General features: G+C 37.0%; 1 protein-coding gene across 1 annotated transcript in view; it reads right to left on the bottom strand.

The window, feature by feature from the left end:
* AKAP6 (A-kinase anchoring protein 6) overlaps positions 1-19,240 on the bottom strand; it is a 354,014-nt gene that overhangs the window by 206,536 nt on the left and 128,238 nt on the right. The window contains exons 5-6 of the mRNA XM_069464086.1: positions 14,706-14,802; positions 13,410-13,573 (exon numbers count right to left, since the gene is read on the bottom strand). Of these exons, the coding sequence (XP_069320187.1) occupies positions 13,410-13,573; positions 14,706-14,802 (261 nt within the window). The remainder of the gene's footprint in view (positions 1-13,409; positions 13,574-14,705; positions 14,803-19,240) is intronic.

The following is a 19,240-nucleotide window of genomic DNA, read 5'->3' as shown; positions in this document are numbered from 1 at the left end:
GTAAACTCACACCTAACGGGTGCAATGAGTGCTGACTGGGAGATGGGCACACTTGTAGCTTTGACTAGGGTGGTGCAAAGGCAATTTATGTAACCAAAGCATTTGTACCCCCATGATACCCTGAAACAAACAGAAAAAGATGTAACAGGTAGAGAAATATTCATATTGTATAATACTCAGTGGTCTATGATATTTTATTAAGACAGTGAATTTGTTTAGGATGCCTGTCTCCCTAATAACAGAAAATTCCAACTCCAATAGTAAAAGGCAAAAAAAAAAAAAAAAAAAAGGAATTTATAAGAAATGCTGAAGATAGGACACCTCCAGAATTGACTAATTCAGCTGTTCAATAATATAAAAAAAATCTTTCCCCTTTGCCATCTTTGGCATGTAAGCATTGCCCTTAACCTAACTCCATTCATAGTGGCAAAATGACCATAGCACTTCAGCTTCTTATCCTTGTGAAAGCATCCAGAGTTTGAAAGGGGACATTTTCTTTTTTGTCTCTTTCTATGAGAGAGAAAACCTTTCCAAAAGCCCCACAGAGACTTTTCATTTCTCACTGGCCAGAAGTACATCAATTAGCTGTGCCTAAGCCAATTATTAGCATGACAAAGGGGGCCCTATGGTTGCCTACTGGACTATATGATTTACTACCTGGATGGGGAATAGGTCTACCTCACCTGAAAAACACAGTATGGAAGGAGGTAGGTATGAGGACAAAACAAGCAATTCTGTTAGGAAAAAGGAGGAGGAAAATGGCTATTGGTTAGTCAGTCCACAAAGCCTGCTAAATTAAGTTTAATAAACATTATTTGATGCTGCTGTTGGTGATTACATTCCCCTCTTATGAGGAGAATGTGCCTACACTTCTTAATATCCAATTTTACCATTTATGGGAAGAAAGAGATCTATTGATTGCCTTGGAAAAGTACACAAAACAAGAGCTTCTATTTCAAGGCATTCACTGACAGAAGGCTGTTATGAGAGAAAGTCTACTTAAAATGCAGGATTTCCAAAGAGATTCTATCTTCAAACCCCTTTACCTGATTTCCCTTTTGTGTATTAGGCAATGGAGAATAGTCGTTAAGCTTTTTGTGTACAACTGAGACTAAAAGAATCTGCAGATAATGATAGAAGACGCTATTTGTCAAAGGTCTAAAGCATGACTACAACTGAAAACTACCACACAATTGGATAAAATACAAAAGTAATTACAAAGGCAGAAAAACACTCAGAACATCAAATTTACCTTTATTCAGTGATATCTTTGTTCACATCACTCTTCTCTTTGTCCTATGTCATACAGTTAATAATGCTTAGCCTTAAACCAAAAGAGGGGAAATTTGCAATTACTGATTAACAGTAATAGTTAAAAGTTCTCACTTACTAGGAAATGAGATGATTTCATTCTAAATGCAATAAAAATTAATAGCAGCATTATTTGATGATAATTTTGAAAAATACATTTTGTTTTCTGCTCACTCATATCAGTCTCATTTACTTGGGAGAAGAAACATTGGGACACAAGAATTTCATTAATGAGAATGGGTAGTGGGACCCAAAAAGCTTCTATTTTAAACACATGTATATAGCTTTTAGAAGAGTGTGTTAAGAGGAGGAACAATGTGTGATCAAAGAAAGGAGGTCAGTGTGAAGGCCTTTACTAAGTGTACAACAGGTCAGGTTCTGGAACCTCAAAGTCTTGAGAAATGGGGAAAATTTCAACACATTAAGCAGGAAAATAAATTCAACCAAGCTGGTTTGGAAAAATTCATGAGTGTTTGTGTTTGTGTGTGTTTTGTAGAGACTGTGTTCCAGAAAAGTGATCTAGGTCATTTTACAGAGCAGAACTCTCCAACCCTGTATTTCCCATAAAGGTCTAGAAGTGTATAAACTACATTATGGTAGCTAAACCTCATTTATCATTTACTTGAAGGATGTGTATGTACACAGATTACAGTGGACCAAATATAACATGTCAGAGATTAGACTCTGTTAGAGATTCAAATAGTGGTATGATCTAGTTCTGCCCTTTGAATTTATGTCAATTTAGAGACTTTTACCTTCTCAGATTCAATCTGGCCTAATCCTGTTAGAGAGCCTTAGAGCAAAGACTAGAAATTTCATCAACAAGCATTCTGGTCAACTACTAAGTCATATTAGATGCTTTTAGTTTTTTTCAAAGAAGCAACTCAGAGTGTCAGCAAACCTGTTTAAACAAGGACTTAAAGAAATCTAACAACCTATTAAAACAATTAGCTGGACTGCACTGAGGAAGTGCAAAAATAATAATAAAATCACATTTTTATGGTATAAATTACTAGTTATTTTGGGAATAGGTGAGTTGGCTCTTTTTTTTTTTTTTTTAAAGACAGAGTCTCACCATGTTTTCCAGGCTGGCCTAGAACTCCTGGGCTCAAGCCATCCTCCTGCCTCAGCCTCCCAAAGTAGCTGGGACTACAGACACACTCCACCATGCCTGTCTAAAATGACTCTTTCAAAAGTTGATTTAAAGATTGTTTTATTTACAATAAAAAGCAAGGAGCAAACAAAAATGGGAGGGAAGTGTAGAAAGAAGAACAGATGATAAGACAGCAATTATGCCATTTTTACACAAGCTAAGATAAAGAAAATATTTTGAAAAAGGAAAAGATAAAGTGGGGTTTTGTCTTTAGCTTTAAAAATAATATTATATATATCAAACATGAAATTAACTAAAATATATTTTGAAGCTCAAATAATGTATGAGCAAAACAAATAAGTTCAGGACGTAGTTGCTGCTCCAAGGAGTTTGCAGTTATGGTGCAGTGTAATCACCTTAAAGGTTAACTGTAAAAGATATAAATGGAAGTACAAAACAATGGAAATAGTGTCACAAGCCTGTGTGTGATTAATCACCAAATGTGTGGTACAAACAGTAAATGTAACATGGTTCAGAGGGGGTAGTGATCACCTAGGACTGGACAATTTTAGGAAATCTCTTTTGTTCTCTAGTCCCTCCTTACCCTCAACTCTCCCTCTAGTCACATTATTGCTCCACTGACTAGTATTCTCATTGAGTTTGTCTTCATTCTTAATTCTTTGGCTTCCTTCCCTCTTTACTATTGCTTAACACCAGCATTCCTTCTTTCTCTCCTATCTCAGAACATATATCCTCCCTTCCTGAAAATCATAGCTCCACCTGATTCACTTTCTCTCCCTCATCTGAATCATTGTACCAATAACTATCTTCTTTCCTGTCTTTAAAACTGTCCTTTTTTTTACTAGTCCTATTCTTCAGCTTATAAACATGCTAAGTTCACCCCATCCCATGAAAAGTGCCTTTGACCTACAATGCTACTATGCCCTGGCTGCCAGCATTCAGGGCAGCTGAGGTTGGGAGCTTCACTGTTGAGCATGTAGATTCTCACTTAACCCCCAGGTTTAGTATGGCATCCCTAATCTCAGTTACCACAGGCATTCCTCAAGGTTCTGTTGTGCCTCTACTTTATTCTCACACAACAGTATCTTACTTGTTGGTATCAACTCCAAGATTATAGCTATTATTTCTACTTGGACTGCTAAACTTACATCCTTAGCATTGAGCTCTCCTCTAGGCTTCAGGCTTGCATTTTCCACTAAGTGTTGCACATGACCACATAGATGATTTTTAGGCTTCTCCTACTCCTACATCATTGTTCTTAAACTTGCCTGCACTTTGGAATCACCTGAGGAGGTTACAAAAATATCTATGCCTGGGTTATACACCTAGATATTCTTATTAATTGAGCATCAAGGTCACTGTACTAAACAGAGTTAATTATCTTCCTTTTCAAACTGTTCCTTATCAAAATGTGTCCAACCTCTGTTAATGGTAACACTATTCTCCTCACTGCTCATGCCCAATTCCTTTAAGTCATTGTTAACTCTTCCCTCAGGCTCCATCCCCTAGATACCATATCCTATTATTTCTTCTTCCATAACATCACTCTTACTTTTTTCTTTATATTATCATAGCCACCAGTGCTTTACCTCAGCTGCCTTTAGTTATTGGACTAGTTTCCTAGTTCATTGTCTTGACTTTCAATCCATTCTCTTTCATTCTATCTTTGTCTTCTGTTTTTATGGCCAAATTTAATCATTAAAAACACTCTGAGCACACTAGTAAAACATAACAATTCAGCCTGATATTCAAAGCTGCCCAATATGTATAGCTCAAAGCTTTACAGGCTTTATCTTCCACTAGGTCCTCGACCCTCCCATAAACACATGGACACTCTGTGCTCAAAAAAGCCAGACCATTCACTGTTCATTCTGTGGATGTCCCTCATTGCTCTCTCCTCTTTCCATATATTTGACTATGCTATTTCCTCTGCCTGAAATGCTCTCCTTCCAGTATCTTCCTACTACCAATTTAGCTGAATATTAGAGACCCCTACGAAATCCATCTTCTCATAGGTGGGAAAAGCCTTCCCAGAGCCCATCAGATTGAAATAATATTCCTACCCCCAATCTCCCTGTCTCTTGTGTGCCTGATTATATTATTTATCTCATAGTTTGCCCTAAGTTAGAACTGTAATGTATATGTACACATCTCTCTCCATTGCTAGGCAGTAAGAAAGGAGAGGTACAGTGCCCTGTCCAGAGCTATGTCATCACACTGTAGTCACATTTTCAATATTTATTAATCTTAAGGATGGATAAGAGCAGTATAGATAGAATAAGAAAAACCATGAGCAAAAGTAAAGAGAAAAGAAAAGGAAAAATGCATTTGGAAGGCAGTGGATAAACTAGAAGATTTAAGAAATGAAACCCTGGCACGAATCTTGACTAAGCAGCTGGAATCAAGGGACACACTAAGGAGTTTGGCCTTTACCCTGTCACAGAAGGTTTCTAAGAAGACTGTCTCAATAAGAATGATTATCTAATATATGTTAGGAATCTAAGTTTTTTCATCAATAAAGTGAAAATTACAAGAGGAGTTAGGACTCCTAGCTTTGTTGGGAAAAATGAATGAGAAAGTCCAGATAAAAGGCTTGACATGAACCTAGACCATAGTAAGCCTGCTGTGAATGTTAACTCCATTAATAGAGTATGTTATATAAACACACGTGCTGGTTACATAATAATATCTAAGATGTTAAAAGTAAAGAAAGCATTTCTGATTTTGATTTCCAGAGCTTGAGAAAGGAAAGAATAATAGAGAGAGAGAGAGAGAGACCTCAGGAAAACATTAATGAAACAAAGTTGGGCAGCCTGCGGGCCAATGCCTGTAAAGATACCAAGACAATGGTTTTTAGCTTCTACTGCCATTTCACTGGACACATACTTCCTTATTTTATCTTCTTCCTCTGTTCCTTCTCTCTCTTCTTTCCTTTCTCTCTTTTCCTTTCACTTAGTCTCTTGCTTTAGGCTTCCTTTTTTCTCTCTCCCTTTTCTCATTCAGTGAGGTCCTGGCTTTGCTTAGCCTTGCAGGGGGCAATGCTAAGTAAGTGTTGGCCTCAGCAGGCCAACAGAGTATAAAGATGAGAAGCTACTGCCCTAACCCAAAGCAAAATGGTCTGGAAGCCTCAATGAGATGGGTCCCTGAGCTCTGGCCCAGTAGGACCTCCAATCTAGTTAATGTTTCCTGAGAAACATAACCTTCATTTAGGCACAGTGGGAGGTAAGACTGGGAATGTTCTCTGTAGTGCAAAAAGCACTACAGTACCTTAAAAAAAAAAAAATCTTGGTGTCTGGTAGCATCACAACTACATAAATGGCTATATTCTAAATGAATTCCAAACAGAAGGAAAAAGCAAAACGTGGACATTTCAATGTCTTTTGACTACACTAGATGGGGGAGATACTCTGGGTATGTGAACAGTTAAACAAGCATTTGGAGTATTCAGGATGTTGAGTGCAGGTGTGTGTACATTTGAAAGCTGCCATTTTATAAGAAGTCCTAGGTGACTCAATAAACACAAGAGCCAGAGCAGAGTAATCCTTTTAGCAGGCAGGGCTCTCCCCAGCTCAGCCTGCTCCCCTGCCAGAAACAACACATTCCAGGAAAAAAGTGTAAATCATACACTGAGGTAATTGTTTCACACTTTCAAAGAATTTACTTATTAATTTTAAAGTGTTTTTTAGAAGCAATTGTATATCTTGCCTTCCTTTTTTGTACTTAAATACTTATGCATTTTTTTTAAATTGATCTCTACTATATATCAAAAAGTCCTTCTTATGTGTTTACTATATATTATCTTTAAAATAGGTCAGACTGAGTTATAAAATGTGAGTTCTGCTAAGAAAAGATGGCTACTTTCCATAGAATGGAAGTTTTTACCCAATACTATGCATCTTTACAACTTCAGTTATTATAGATTTAGAGATTTGGCACTCTTGGACTATATAGGAAAAAAGTAAACTACATACTCAAGTCAATGACAATCCCCTGTGTCGGTCAGAGACAACAAAGAAATTTCACTCCCAGATTCTTGCTGAGCCAAATGTTTCCACCCTCAAGGCCACCAGCAATGGAAGTATAGTATGAAACAACAAAATAAACTATGGTCTTATATACCATGGTCACCACGATAGGGTGACCAATAGCTGTCCTTTGAGCTGGTACCTATTTTTATTTTCTCAAGCATTTTTTTCAGTCACCTCGATAGAGTGTCAGACCATTAAGAAAATTCCTCATCTTAGATCCACCCACATAGCTGATAATATGCAAATTTAAGTGCCTCAAGGAGATTACAGGAATGATTTTTTATTGGGTTCTATCACAAACTTAGTAACCACACTGATCTTCAAAGAAGTAACTCACTTTTGTTTCTGTCTTTCAAAAAACGCTTTTGAAGAAAAGCTGCCCTTCTGATAACAAAAAAAAGGGCTATTGAAAAATCCACAGTAGAAGAAAGAGTTCTCCCTAGGTACTGAAAATCAGGACTATATTTATATAGTTCAGCAGGAAAGAAACTGGACCGGATACTGGCTTTTAGAAAGAATTATGCACAGAAGAGGTAGAATTGGTAATGCATTTAATTTGCTTGCATCAAGAACCCCATTCCATTTCAATCTGCCAACATCCTAATTAAGATGATCTAAATCTTGGATAATCTATTACTCTAGATATAAGATAGCCCAAACTACATTAGACAAGATGTTACACTATGTGCTTACACTGAAATGATAAGCCCACTGAGCAGAAAAGCATGTCTTCTCTCACGTCTGGCCCAGCACTGGGCAGAGTCCTCTGTCAGCACTCAGTAAATAATAGCCAGGCTTTTTTGCCTGTTTTCTTTCTTTCTACTACTTTAGGCGCAATTTAATTTTACTATACCATTTCTGGTTCCCGGTGACAACATACACCTGTGCTCTTCTTTGCATGAGGGAGACAGCAACGTGTCTCAAATAGTTCTTCATACATGTGTGCCTCAGTATATGCGAGACTAAGAACATATAAATGCAATTCTCATTTATTACCTTAATGCTGTTTCTGAATATCTTATATTAAAGGACATGCTAAAGGACTGCTAAGCTTCTGAGCCAGAAAAGGAAAGAATGTAAAGACACTGCTTTGTCTCACCAGTGCTTTGGAAGAATCAGGATCAAGTTCCATTCCAGGAAAATAATATCCAGTTGCACTATTACTCAAGAGTTACCATACAATACATAGAAAATATCTTACCAAGGTGCTCCCCAAATCATCTCCTTTACACTACTTTAGTTAAAGAAAGATACCCATAATTTATTAGCACAGATACAGGGTTAAGATTTAGGCATCTCGTAAACAAATAAACAAAAACATGTTAATATTGGACTTGTCTACTCTTGATAGCTAAAGAAAGGTCAGGTTGTTGGTGACATACCCAAGTCAAAGGCCACAAAGAGGTACATTTTCAGTCAATATCTAAAACTGTCATTTGTAGGGCTAAGGAAACATATTTAAGAAATGTCCTTAAGCTACTCTCCTGCTATTGTTGAACAGATAACAGTGATGACCTTCATAGTCTGCTATCCATTTCCAAAGGATGATGACTTCAATCTAAGAACCTCAAAGAAGGCAGATAAAATAAGCACAATCCTAGAGTTCAAGGCAGCTAACCCTCTGTCTCCTTTCACTATGAAATGAAGATGTTGGTTGAGACTGAGGCTAGGTCACTTTTACAGTAGCTGTAAAGTTTTCTGAATTTACAATAAAATCTTCAAATATTCTTTGTTTTGGAAAGTTATCTGTTTCTTTAAAAAGGACAAAGGAACTGTTGTTGTATGCTTTCTGTGATGCAAAGTTTGAAATGTTATGTGGGGAAATCCTGGCCTCAATTCTAAGACATCTGTAATGATGCATACTTTATAGGTAAAAAGTAAGGAAATAGAGAAGAATAATATTTTAAAGAAAGCAATGTGCAAAATTTAAGAATGCTTTCTTGCTTTCAGGATTTTGGTTTTTGCCTTGAAAGGTCAAAAAAAGAATGTAGCCTTTGTTAGGCATTGGATATTCACTATGTTTTGAAATCCCTCCAGCTATACACCATTAAAAAATGTAACATAGTGACAGCCTAGTTTAAGGTGATAAACTTTTATCAATCTATCTTAAAGTATAAAATACATAATTATAAGCATATTTTCAATTCTTGGATGTGAGTGCTGAAGCTATATTTCTAGAACTAGTGAATTCTGTTCTCTATTTCCATGTATAAAAGATCTCACAGTCCTGGGAAAACACTTTTTTAAAAAATGAAATACAACAAATAAGGTATGCTGCCGAGTCCTGGGGGAGAAGTTTCCCAGAGTCTTTGAATTTCCTCCTACCCTCCTTCTTTACAAGATTTCTAAGACCAAGTCCTTTTCTGCAGTCTCTTAAACAAGGTAAAAAAAGAAAAATATCCCCTAGATATATTCCTTAGATTTTCTATTATGCTTCTCAAGTTCCCAGTAGCTTGTGAAGTAAACCTAAGATGAATTCTGGAGTTATTTTTTATTATGTTTTAATTTTAGTTCCTCTTTAGGTCTAAGATGAAATAGATGATCATAACTGCTGTGCTTGGAGATGCATTTCATGGCACAATTTGTACATGACCTGTGCAAGGTCACATTATGGAAAGAGGACTGACATGACAAATAAGAAGCTGAATCCAGCTTTTAGTCTTGGAGAACTTCAGGGTAACTCATTTAAGCTTTCTCTACTGCAATATGGTAATAAAAATTTCTGCTTAAACAGTATATTTAGATACATTCTGTATAGAGACCTCACTCTGGCTTGGATCGTGTCAATTAGAGACATAGTGGGGATTACTCCTCGAATCACTGATCATTAAGGATCATTTTTTTGTCATATTGTGAGCCTCAGTGCAGATTGTGGCAAGCCAGCCTAATCATCGTCTACAACAAAGTCCCAGGTTCCAGCCAAACCACAGCTTTTTACACTTCTGTGTTTCTGCATGTGCTGCTCTCTGCCCACTATTTTCACCCTGGCAAAAATCCTTTCTATTCCTCATTTAAAGCATCAACTTCCCTGTAAATCCTTCCTTGATATCCCCAGGTAGGGTTAGTTATTTCCTCCTCAATGTACTCAATGCACTTTGTACCTAGCTCTATTATTTATCAGAACTATTGTAATTATTTGTTTATTGTCTCTACCACTAGAATACGAAGGCTTATACATTTACTCTTATTTAGCATTTCCCAAGAGCCAGGCATTGTTATAAGCACTTTAGGTATGTCAATTCTTTTTAATCTGTATCACGACCCTTTGAGGTAGATATTTTCATTACCTCTATTTCACAAGTGAAGAACTCAACTCAGGCAGAGAAGTTAGGTAATTTTCACAAGGACACACAGCTAATATGTGTCAGTTATTGAACTCAGGCAGTCTAACCTCAGAGTCTGAGCTTCTCTGTTAGTCTATGTGTTTGCCCAAGGGATTAAGGGAAGCAGTTTATAAACATTAAATAAAAAGAAAGAATGATCATTTTGATTTTTCTATAGTTTCCTAAGCTTAAATTAAGAAATGTATTTTCTTTGACTTAAATCAATCTCACAGTCACCCTTGAGTATGGGCTAGTTCATTTGTCCAGAGAAAATTCAGCCTAGATTGAGGGAGACAGAATTAGTTGGGAGGTAGAAGGCCTACGGTTTTTCTGGCTCTGCCATGTCAAGGTCTAAACTCTCAGTGCCTCCCTCAGCTTCTGCATCCGTAGATACCTACAAAAGCCTCTCGTCATAGCTGCTTTTAGATGCACTATGCTGTGCACATAATGTGACATGAAAATGCTTTGGAAGAGAAATACTATTAACTAGAGAAGCAAGTATGTTATTCTTCTAAACTGATGTGACTCAAGGCACTTTCACTTTCAGAATGATTCAAATAGAAGGGTTTTTTTTTTTGGTGGTCGTTTTGTTTTTTTTAAGAAGTGAGGCCCCCAAATCATTAAGAACCAGATGTACTTATTTTTCCTCCTGATATTTAAATTCATATCTCAAGTCCCCTCAGCACAATTTCACCTATTTTACCTTTTAAGTCATTTTTTAATTCTTATATTTTACATGTATTCTTTGAGAGATTTGGAAAATTCAAAGATATTTAAAAATATGTAATTGCATATTATAGGCCTCTTCCAATTTTTACAATTTTCTTCTAAAACATTTTAAAATGGATTTATAACCTTTCATTAGAATAAGATATAGCATAATTTAGTCAAATAGTCCCTGTTTAAAACATTTCAGTTAATACCAGTTGTTTGTTGAGTGAGGATCATATAGTCCTGCAGGAAAAGGGCCTATTATACTACTTCTCTGGGAGCTTGTTGGAATGCTGATTCTAGGGCCCCATCCAGGAGGTTCTAATATGTCTAGAGAGGGTCCTGGGCAAGTAGGTCCTCTTTCTGAGAAATGCTGACACTGCCTCTCCCTTAATAATACTTTCTCCTTTTCACTGGGTTATTATCAGCTTCATTCCATCTCAATACCTCCCTCCAAACTGAGCTAATTAAAAGTGTCCATTTCGAAGTGCCTTAGTGAATGGAGTTACTCATTTTCAACATAGCTTTTTTATTAATTTAGGTGACTGCACCATTTCTGTAGTGCCACTCTGGCCCACTCCCACCTTACCACCACTCACCCCATCCCACTCACACATGCCCCACACTACAACCTGGCCAGGAACAGGTTTGTTTATTTTTTAAGAGATAGGATCTTGCTCCATCACCCAGGCTGGAGAACGGCAATACGATCATAGCTCACTGTAACCTCAAACTTGTGGGCTCAACCTCCAATTCCTGGGCTCAATTCTACCTCAGCCTACCAAATAACTAGGACAACATGTGTGTATCACCATGCCCAGCTAATTTTTAAATTTTTTTTTTGTAGAGACAAGGTCTCACTGTTTTACCCAGGCTGGTCTCAAACTCCTGTACTCAAGTGATGCTCCTGCCTCGACCTCCTGAAGTGCTGGGATTATAGACATGAGCCAACTCGCCCGGTCAGGAACAGGTTTTTATATTGTAACTCAATGATGTCATTTCTCTTCTTACCCCAGAACCCTCCACTTGGCTAACAACAGGTCACCCAGCTTCCCTCGCACACTCCTCTCTTTCTAACCACACTGGCCTGCTCACAGGATGTCACTTCCTCAAAGAAGCCCACCCTGATGCCCTGATATAAATCACTTCCTCCCGGTCCAACCATGTTCATCACTACCTAGAGTGCTGCCTCTCACTAGCATTGCTCAGGGCCAAGTATGGTGCCAGGAATTAGAGATGAACAGTTAGCCACAGTGCCTATCTCATGGACCTTGTGGTGAAGTGTGGGGGACAGACAATAATCTATGCCTTCACGGACCCAGATATGCTGTGAAAGAGAAGAAAAGGGAGCAACAGAAATGCTATAAAACAGCATCTGGCATGTAGAATGCACCCAATACAGGATAGCTTTTAAAAAGCATGCACTCACTATATTCTTGTTACATAAATAAAACACAATGAAGTTTTTAATTGTATCCTTTCTCATCATCCTTCCTACCTCCACCCCCCACACAGCCAAAGCATTAGCCCAACCAACTTCTCCCTGCAGCCTGCTCCTTAAAATAGCTCCATGTCTTCCCTGAGAAGTCTACTGAATACACTCTCCATTCCATATTATTAGTTCCGGCTTTGATCCTTTCATCACATCACTTCCTAAAATATGTGCTCATGTGCCAAGCCACTTCTCTTCCTTCCTTCAAGTATTTCCTGAAATGTGACCTCTTCCATGGAGCCTTCTTTAAGTGAAACTAAGCTCATCATTCTATCCTCTGTTTCCAAAAAATAAGTTAAAGGTTGCTATTTGAGGTTCTAAAGCTATAAATCGCCTAGGCTTTTCACTGGCTGCATGGGTCTCACCATTGCAGGGCTGGTTGGGTTTCTCCTCTGCCTGCATTTAAGAATGTGAGTCTAAGAGGACAAAGTGTTTGTTTAACTTGCTCTGTATACACTTAACACAATGCCAATCCACATGGATGCTGAATAAATGTGATTTGGTGATGATTTACTTATTTCTCCATGCCAGGAATAGAAACCGTGAACTCTTAAATCTGTTTCCCCCATGTTACAAAATGTTTCAATGCTGAGTTTATTATGAGACTGATTTTCTGCGTTTACTTTCACAAAGGAACAGATACAAAGGAAGGGAGTGATGACATGAAAATATGAAATTAATAAAATTATTTTCCACATTGTGAGTCTAAAGATACCTTTAGAACAGTGGCACTTTGTATTAAAGGTGCCTCATTTAAAAGTTCAATTGCTTATGCTTTATGGGTTATTTTGTAAATCTAAAACGAATAACCAAAACACATCAATACTCATTTTTAAAGTACTTGTTGTATTCGGTGCATGCACCATTATGGAGAACTTACACTCAGAGCAAAAAGATTTGTAGCAAAGCATATGACCTTCTTCCCACTACAATGACCATCCCCTAATTAGGCAATGCATCTGATAGTCATTAACAGGAATGAGATAATGAATCACTTTCTCTCTTCTTTGTTAATTTGCTGTAACCAAGCGGCTAATGGATGTCAGAGCTGAGTGATTGCACTGATTATAGTGATTTATAGTTGCAACAAAACAATTTAAAACCATTCTGATTATTCATGTTAAAGATGCTTTATGTTTTGTTTACTAAATGTTTTATGTCCTCCTTTCCCTTACCCCTAAAGTATTGTCCCCCTCCTACTCTGCCACTTTTCACAAAAAGACCTCTTCCTGGAAAACTTGAAAGTTGTATGCTTTTTTTTTTTATTGTTTTAAACTAAGCCATTTCGTTTTGTTTATATATAGAGAGAGATATATAAAGTTTACCCAGTAGAAACGAAAAGCCTTAGGGTTGGAAAGAAAACTTCAGTGGTGCCTAGTTCAAAAGAAGACAGAAATAAGAGGAAATAAGGCAAACTTCAAGCCACTTACCTTGGGGCTTCCAGTCCCTTCCTCATCCTCCACAGACACATCAGTAGCCAGTATCTCGGCTTTGATGGTATCCAGAGCCCTGAGAATCCAGCTGTGTTGCCTTTTGATTTGCCTCTGCAGCTCCTTCCATTGACTTGCAATCATCCGCAGCATGTCCTTCAGTCCTTCTCCAAAAGAAGGGGAAAGTACAAGTTGTGGACCTGACTGCATCTTTGCCATTATTATTTTTTGTTTATTAAATTAGGTGGCTATTTCACACAATATACATATTGCTAAATGACCATTACCAGCACCTGTCATATTAGCATTTGTCACTCAGAACAGAGACTCACAATTCTTGACACAGGGCATAAGGAAACAAAAATGTGATAACCGCATAGATAACTGCTTTGGAAATTGACTTAGACTCAGTGTATTGACTGAAAAAAAAATGCATGTGCAACAAAAATCACAATGTATACAAATTATTAACACACGGTAGCTTCACATTCCAAATAAAAGGCTCTGTTTGTATTTGTGTAGAGACTTCAAAGTAATCAGAAAGATGTATGGGAATAGGTAAAGTCAATTCAATGAGAAATACAGTAAATGGGTCAGAATTAAGGCAGCAGTCTTTAATATTAGCAAATCTAATTAACATTGTTCTTTTCCTATTTAGCTATGGTAAGCTCAAAGTAAGAGCCAAACTGTAAGTCATCCTGTCTTGCGGTCTTCTACTATCAGGATAAGTATAACCAAATGACAAAACTATTTTTTATTTACAATCTGTTCCTCATAAATATGTTAATACTGGAGTAAGAATCAGTTGAAGGCCAAAAACTGCTAATGCAAGACCAGCAAAGAATATGCAAAATGTTCATGTGTGTGAATTGGCAGGGAAATAATATCTCTAGACTGCCCGCCTTATATCTGTAATGATATCTATAAGTACCCTAATGTATATGCATTATAACTAGCTGTACAATTCTCATTCATTATCTTAATGTTATTTCCAGAGCACCTACATCAAAAAGCATGTCAATGTGAAGTTTTCAAGAATGTGATTTCCATTGAAACTCAGGCGAACAGCAAGACCCAAATAAAATGAACAGACCATTTGGAGGCAGTATTTCATCTTATAAGTATCACAGCATTGTATGCAGTATATGAAACATTTATAAATCTTGAAGGTCAATCTGATAATGTAAATATTAATAATACATAAGGAAGTGAATATATGCAGTAATTTACAGCAATGCTTCTTCATTCTTAATAGTCTGGAGACATAAAGACTTGCAATATTTCAGGAGGATTTACCTGCTTTGTGAGATGCAATAAGCTCGAGAAGTTGGTGTCCTTCCTCCTCCACAGCTTCCTTGAGAGCACAATGACTGTCTACATTCAACTTAAAACTCTGCAAGGAAAAATATGAGACTCAAACCCTGGCAAGGCAGTTACACATAAAACATCCATACAAAATTACTTGCTACTTTTTATCAAGAACCACATAGCCCAATTTACCCAATAGACAAACTAATCTGCAATACTAAAAGCTATTGATATTTGGGATCTGGGCTCAAAATGGTTCTATTAGATTAGCTGAGTGCATCTGTTTGGAAACAGCTGACAAATCTAGAAATTCATTATGTTTTTATGAAAAGTCACATCCCGTAGGCTATATCAAGAGTAGCAGTGTTCTATAAAATACACTGAATTTCTACTAGCACATATGAGCTCTTTTCTTCATTTTTTAAAATGTTAGTGATAGCACTATTTAAGAAACCATAAAAAATTGGCAGCATAAAATACATTAGCCTTATGTGCACATATATAATATAAATCCATTAATATAGTAAGGTTTGATTCAGCTCTGTTTCTCAGACATCACACAAACCATAGAATATAGAGGTGAATTTAGATGCTGTACTGAGGAGTCAAATGCTTTTCAAATCTTTGCTTTTTAAAAGTTTATTCCTTAAAATGTAACCCTGCTTTATAAATGAATACATCAAGCACATGAGGGGCATTTTCATTCGTGATAGTCATCCAAAAGACAAAAACTGCTATCATGGTTGAAACACAGAGCCATTTCTTTCAGGAAGCCTTCCCTAATGCCCTATGTGGAGTTAATTACTCCCTTCTCCCTGCTCCTTATAATTGCTTCTATTGTAGAATTTGTCGTACTTTATGCTGCTTTATTTCTATCCTCGGCTACCAAATTATAAGTAATTTGAAGAATTGCCAGTTTCACATTTATCTCCAACTCATGACACAGACAAGGTCTTCAATAAATGTTTGCAGGAATAGTGGATATCTGTTGAACTTGTTCAATAACACTCTCTGAAAGGAAAGGTTTCCATTTAAATATTTCAAGTAACACAGATAGTTTTCCAAAGATTCTTCCATCTCTGGAATGTTACAAGGCGTTCCAACCACAGGAAGTTCAATGGAGAGTAATCATAGTAACCATCTGTTGAATCAATGGTTTGTCTTTAGGGTGAAAATTCATTCCGTGACTTGACTAACTGGAACAAGCATGGATTTCAAAATATTGTGTGCTAAATTGTGGCTTCTGCATAACAGGTCTCCAAGATATATATGTTTTGCTCTCACTAAGCATTTATTGAGCAATAGTTGTATATACTGCACTGTACTTGGTATTAAGAATATTTAACTGAAGTTTGAAATGATACAGTTCTGAGTGGAATGTAATTTGGATTAAAGATGTTAAATAAGAATAAATTGTTAAATCAGGTATTCATTCATTCATTCATTCATTCCCTTAGAAACCATGTACTATGCCCATTCTGTATACTGAGCTGGATAACAGAGATTTAGGGGGTATAAAGCATGGCCCCTGGCATCAAAGGGCAACTGAATATATTACCAGGAGAACAAAGTGCAGCCTCAGTCATCTTGGATGTTCAATAATGAGTCTGCGCTCTCCTTTTCTTACTAGAGAAAAGGGGTCTTTTTAAAGCTCAGAAGACAGAAACAGAATGGTCAAAAGACCCCAGAAATGAAGGGGAGGGACATGCAGATCAGACCTTGAAGTATAAAGATTAAAATTTTGACTCAAAAAAATTGACTCCAAAATGAGGCATCATTTTATCTAACTAGGTGTATAATATATAGTAAAGTTTCAGCCAAATATGACAGAAAGTAACAATATTAGGTTTCCTAAAGTAAAATGGTCATTCATCATTTTTTGTACTGTCCCCTTTCAGCTACAGGGATTTGGTTGAATAAAATAAAATATGTCAATGTATGGGGAGCTTGATGCTTCTGATCAATCCAAACAATAAAGTGTCTACGAAAAATTAAGTATTTATTATTTTATAGTCAAAATATGGCTGCATTTACTTTTTGCCACTGCCATGGAAATCCTCAACTCTGAAGCAATGCCACACAGGATGAAGTACATGTGTGTTTTGGGGAGAAGAGACAGGGAAGAGAAACACCTGAGATCAACCTGAAAGCATCAAAATTTAGGAAGAAACCTATTCCAGAAATTTCTTCATAATGTAAATTTAGCCTAGTGCTCTCCTTGATTCACTGTTTACTTACAACAGTCTTGTTTTGAATGGTTGGTAATCATGAGTTTCCAAAGTGGTGCATCAGGCCTATGTCTCAGAGCAAAAGAGAACCTAAGGACCTGTAAATAGGTTGGATAATTTGACATAATTGAAGGCAAGAGTATAGAACAGATGCAGCTGGAACTGGCTCTGCCTCAAGATGACGTAGAAACATTTGATTAGGAAACTGGAAAAGATGAAGTATTCATTATTAGAAAAAAGATGATCTGATAAGCTTTATGCTGTAGAAAATAACCATTTAACGTAACTATTACCAAAATGATACAATATTGCTTGATTTTCAGGTGCGCCCATTAACCATTAATAATATCAACTAAGGAATTTACAATGGGCCTCTGAGAAGGCAGCTGAGTAGGCATATTAACAAAATTGTCAATTAAATTTCTGGATACTAAAGGATTCTGTAATAAGCTCTCCCCATTTTGCCACCACCTCTTCCCTAAGGAAGGAAGTTTAGATGAAAGGGTTTTATTTTCTTTCCTTGAACTTGATACTTGTACACATTTCTTCAGCAATGGCTTATTGTGTATAGTACCTCTGCAATATCCATAGCACTCCCTGAAAATGCAGGGCATTCTCTGAAGACTGAATTTATGGCAAGAACATTGCCACTGGCAGGTACCATGGTCCTATGTCACTGATTATGTGTAATTCCATAAATATGAGTACCCTAGGTCCTGGGGAACACCAAATCTTTTTTAGCATCTTTAAAGTAGCATGTAACTGAACAACTAGCAGACATTGACTAAGGAAATGAAAAAATACAATGACTGAAACAAAGCAGTAGCGTATCAAAAGATGATACATCAGAGATTGACCAACAGGCATTTCCATTACTACAATCTCTGACATCATCAGTTTGTATAGATCTCAGTGTATTACTTCTTGGCAGGACTGAAATTTGGGTATGCCCACTGATTATACTTTGGTCATGATCAGACCTTACAAAGCAGATAAAATAATACAACTAATCCCATTCCATTCATATTTCTAAATAGTCTAGCTTGATGGCAGTGTGATGGTCATGTGGACATAAAAGGAAACCAAGGAAATATATGCCTTAATGGAAACAAAACAACAACAAAACACAAAGAATGATTACTCATGAGGGATCTAAGAGTAGATACTTATCTCCTGGTACAGGAAGTAGTGGGAAAGACCAGAAGCACATTCAGAGGCTCAAATCTCAATGGGATACAGTCCTGGCAGCATCTCACTTCATGAACACAAACATTCAGTCACCCCATGGAATACTGTTAGTATCTGCTGGGTCCACCAAGTTCCATGAGTTTGTGAACAATCATAGAGGCCAGAAAGAGTTATTGAGTGTTTTCTGACCTAATTTTAGTTTTTTTAAGGCATAAGTTCATATAATAAATATTTATTGAGCAGTCTTTGCCAGGCTTATAGATAACAAAAGTTAACAATACACATTTCTGTCTTCAAGCAGCTTTTATTCTATTGGGTAGAAGAGAAAAGAAAACTAATAGTCTTACATGACCCAGCATAGAATAAATGTGCAATTAGAGTTTGGTATATAACAAAGAGTGGTGGACTTTAAGCAAACTAAATAGTGATATGTCTTGCCCGATGAGATTCAAATTTTTTCTAAAAAAAATTAAAGTATTATGCTGACCAAGCAAAAATAAGAGTGTGGCTACATTCCATATGAATATAATAAGTTCCGGATAGGTGCTGTGGGGACCCATGCTGGGATCCAGGCTCAGCAGAGCCAGGCAGGGAGCTTGTGGAGAAAGGACTGATTTGCACACAAGTCTGGAGACACCATTTATTTATTGTAGCATGACACAGGGAGCCACAAGCAACTAAGTGTGGCTGGGACAGGGTGCAAACAGGGGAGATGGCAGCTATGGATGAACAGGATTTGACCCCTAGAACTACGAAAGAGTCATGGAAGTAAAAGTCAGTGATATGAGAGAATGACTGGTGCAGACCTGTGATCTAGAAAGATCTTTTTGGTTGCTGCATATAGTGTTGATTTTAAAAGGGCAGACTGGAGACAAGGAGGCCATTTAGGAGGCTGTTGTGGTAATATAGGCCAGATGTTTCTGCATGCTTATATTTTTTTTAATTAAAAAAGGTATGCTTTTCCTTCTAAATGAATGGAAGAAGAAAAAATGGAGAAAATCTTCGGTCTTTTTAAGTTTTTCTCAGTGCATGAGAGCAGCATGTGCCAGAATTTAGTTCTTTGGCTGTTCTGATGATAAATACCAGAGGTTATTAGTCAGGAGTCTC

The sequence above is a fragment of the Eulemur rufifrons genome, chromosome 2 (assembly GCF_041146395.1).
Source record: "Eulemur rufifrons isolate Redbay chromosome 2, OSU_ERuf_1, whole genome shotgun sequence".
Taxonomy (NCBI): Eukaryota; Metazoa; Chordata; class Mammalia; order Primates; family Lemuridae; genus Eulemur; species Eulemur rufifrons.
This window is presented reverse-complemented; position numbering and strand designations above follow the sequence as displayed.